This window comes from Haliotis rubra, unplaced genomic scaffold, assembly GCF_003918875.1.
Source record: "Haliotis rubra isolate DU_JTF1 unplaced genomic scaffold, ASM391887v1 Scf233, whole genome shotgun sequence".
NCBI classification, from domain to species: Eukaryota; Metazoa; Mollusca; class Gastropoda; order Lepetellida; family Haliotidae; genus Haliotis; species Haliotis rubra.
In genome coordinates, this window is record NW_025766370.1 from 1,047,657 (window position 1) to 1,051,044 (window position 3,388).

At 41.5% G+C, this 3,388-nt stretch overlaps 1 protein-coding gene across 1 annotated transcript; it reads right to left on the reverse strand.

Annotated features, from left to right (window-relative positions):
- Window positions 1-288: 288 nt before the first annotated feature.
- On the reverse strand, window positions 289-2,666 carry LOC124278200 (uncharacterized protein K02A2.6-like). Its single transcript, XM_046713930.1, has 3 exons — window positions 2,564-2,666; window positions 1,702-2,291; window positions 289-1,161 (listed from the first exon to the last, which is right to left on the reverse strand). Exons 1-3 carry the CDS (start codon window positions 2,664-2,666, stop codon window positions 289-291), a joined length of 1,566 nt encoding a protein of 521 aa, XP_046569886.1.
- Between the last annotated feature and the right edge of the window lie 722 nt (window positions 2,667-3,388).

Here is a 3,388-nt window from a genome sequence, read left to right on the forward strand (position 1 = left end):
CTTCTCAGCTAGACCATTTGCTTGTGGATACAAGGGTGAGGAGGCAATATGTTCAATGTTCCACTTTTGAACAAATTCTCTGAATTCCTCTGATGCATACTGTGGCCCATTATCAGAGACAATTCTGCTCGGTACACCATGCCGTGCAAACATCGACTTCATGTGAGTAATCACAGTCTTCGACTTTGTGTTTGACAGCAAAGCAATCTCTATATATCGACTCTAGTAATCAACTACAAGCAGATAGTCAAGTCCATTCAACTGGAACAAATCAGTTGCTACGAACTGCTATGGTAACTTAGGAACTTCACTGGGTGTCATCGGTTCCTTGCACTGTTTCATCCTGTTCTGCTGACAAGTGCCACAATTATCAACAGTTCTCTCAATGTCAGCTGTCATACGCGGCCAGAATATGTCATCACGAGCTCTTTCTTTGCACTTGACAATTCCCATATGGCCTGTATGTATCCTCTCTAACATCTCCTTTCTCATGGAAATAGGAATAACAATTTTGTCACCCTTGTAGACAATTCCATCTATAACTGTCAATTCATCACGGAAAGTCCAAAATTCCTTGATACTGCTTGGACAATCATGCAAATTCTGAGGCCATCCGTTCATGATTATCTTCATAAGCATCAAATGTTGACTATCCTCACTACTTTCCTTTCTGATCTCTTTCATCTTCTTGTCAGATACTGGTAAGTTGCTTGTCACCATGTGCACATATGACTGGATATCTTCATCAAGAGACAGGTCATCTTTGTTTGACGAAGACTCTATGAAATGCCGAGACAGCATGTCTGCTACAGGAACATCCTTCCCAGGTGTGAACTCTACATCTGCATCATAGATCTGAAGTCTCATTCTGGAACGTTGAAGTCTCACGGGAATAGCATGTAATGGCTTCTTGAAAACAACTTCTAGTGGTTTATGATCGGTTCTGACTTTGAAATTTCTCCCAAACAGATAGTAGTGAAATTTTTCATAACCAAATAGAACGGCAAGCATCTCCTTTTCTATTTGGGCATAGTTCCTCTGCGAGTTAGTCATTGCCTTCGACGCGAAAGCAACTGGTCCCTTATCCTGAAATCTGACTGCCCCTACACCATTCTGTGATGCGTCCGTCTCAAGAGTCACTGACGTCTTTGGGTCAAAGTACTGTAAAATAGGCCCTGGTGACTTAGTGATCATATTCTTGATTTCTTGAAATGTTGCTTCATGTTCCGGAGTCCAACAGAACAAAGTATCTTGCTTTTTTTTAGTTCACGTAGTATGTGTGTCTTCTCTGACAAACTTGGAGCATATTGTGCCAGACGACTATCATGTTCAGCTGTCGTGCTACCTGAGATCAAAATGTCATCAACAATAGGGTGAGTATGCTCCAAACCCTCAAAAGCACTATCCATTCTCTTTTGAAAGATCTCGCTTGCACTTTTGATGCCAAAAGGTAATCTCATAAATCGATATCGTCCGAATAGAGTATTGAATGTTGTCCGTAGGAACAACTGGGAGTCTAGTGGTACTTGCCAGAAAGGCATCTGACACTGTAAAATACTTCTGTCCGACCAACTTTTGTGTTATGTCTTGCAGAGTTGGCATTTTATAATGTTCACGCTTCACCACTTTATTCAAGTCAGTAGGATCCAAGCAAAGTCTAATTTCACCATTTGACTTAGGTGCAGCCACCATTGAGTTTACCCAACTGGTTGGTTCATCTACCTTACATATCACCCCTAAATCCTCCATTCTTTGTAATTCTTTGTGAATGTTTTTATCCAAAGCTAAAGGACCCCTTCGTACAGCATGTACAACTGGTACTGCATTTTCCTCAATCTTTATGCAATATTCATCTTCGATACATCCAATCCCTTGGAATACATCCTTGAATTCTTTAAGAATCTCCCTTGAAGCTGATTCACAATCTGGAGAGTTTGTGATTGTCAACACAACCTGTATCAAGCCCATCTCTCTACAAGCTTTGAGTCCCAATACTGGAGGTGAGTGTACATCGTCATGATCCACCACGATGAAATCAAAGCTCTTCGACACTTCCTTGTATTGACATTGTAATGTTGTCAGTCCTAAGATCCTCAGTGGAACACCACCATAACCAAAAAGTCTGGTCTGAGTTGGACGCAGCGGACCTGCTCTGCTACGAACTATGTGAAACTCATCATCTGATGAGACATTCACTTGGGCACCTGAATCAAGCTTCATGTTTATTTCCGCACTGCCATTTACAGTCATTGGCACAAAAATCTCATCTTTATTTACTTCTTGACTTTTCTCTACAGACCCAATAAAGAAATCCTCAGTAGACTGTTCAATTCCATGAACTCTGTTTGTTGGAGCATTTCCACTATTCCCGTGACCTTGGTATCTTCCACGACTATGTCTGGAGCGAACATTTCCTCCTTTGGAGAATGTCTATTGTCACTTTTACAGACTGATGCAAAATGTCCTATTTTATGACATTTCAAACATGCCCTCCCAACTGCTGGACATGATTCCTGACATGAATGAAATTTTCCACACATTTGACAAGTCTGATTCACTTTACCTTTATCATGTTTGTGGTTGCCATGGTTACCAAAACTGTGTTTGTTAAATCTCTGAACACCATGTACATCGCACTGCATCTCCTTCATCTGTTCTTTACTCATTTCGAAACTTCTTGCTAAGTCTCTTGCCTTTTGCAGTGTTAAATCTGCCTCTTGCAGCAGTCGTTCTTGAACCTGTTTATCCTTCGTTCCGCATTTTATCCGATCTCGAATCATCTCATTCTCAATTTCACCAAAAGCACAGTGTCTGCTAAATTCTTCAGTTCTGTCACATACTGATCTACACCTTCGCTCTGTTGTTGATTTCTTGAATAAAAACGGAATTCCATAACTGTTGTGTTTTGTTGCGGTACGCAATGTTGCTCAAACTTGTCAAACAACACATCAATTTTGTCAGTTTCGTCCGCGGTCAAAGTCCACGTATTGAATATATCTCTTCCTGTTTGTCCAATATGCAATAAAAAATACGCACACTTCTGCTTGTCATTTTGCCTGACAGTGGTCCTGTCAACAACAACTTCATCGTCTGCTGCCATCTCCGCCATGCCTCGCCGACCTTCACTCGAAGTCCATCAGGGGAATTTCGATCTTCGCCGACATTTTTTGACTGAACTACTATTCCACAGGACGTGAAACGATGTCTGGTAGTTGTGAGCCTTCACTGCTGACACCATGTTTTGTATTGCGCTGGCGTGGATTAACAACGTGACACGATAATGAGCTCCTCTCAACTGTATTCAACTTCGGCGGCATAACCACATGGCGAGATACACACACACTGCGCATGCGTGGTTCCAAAAACTTATACAGGCAAATTCTTACGA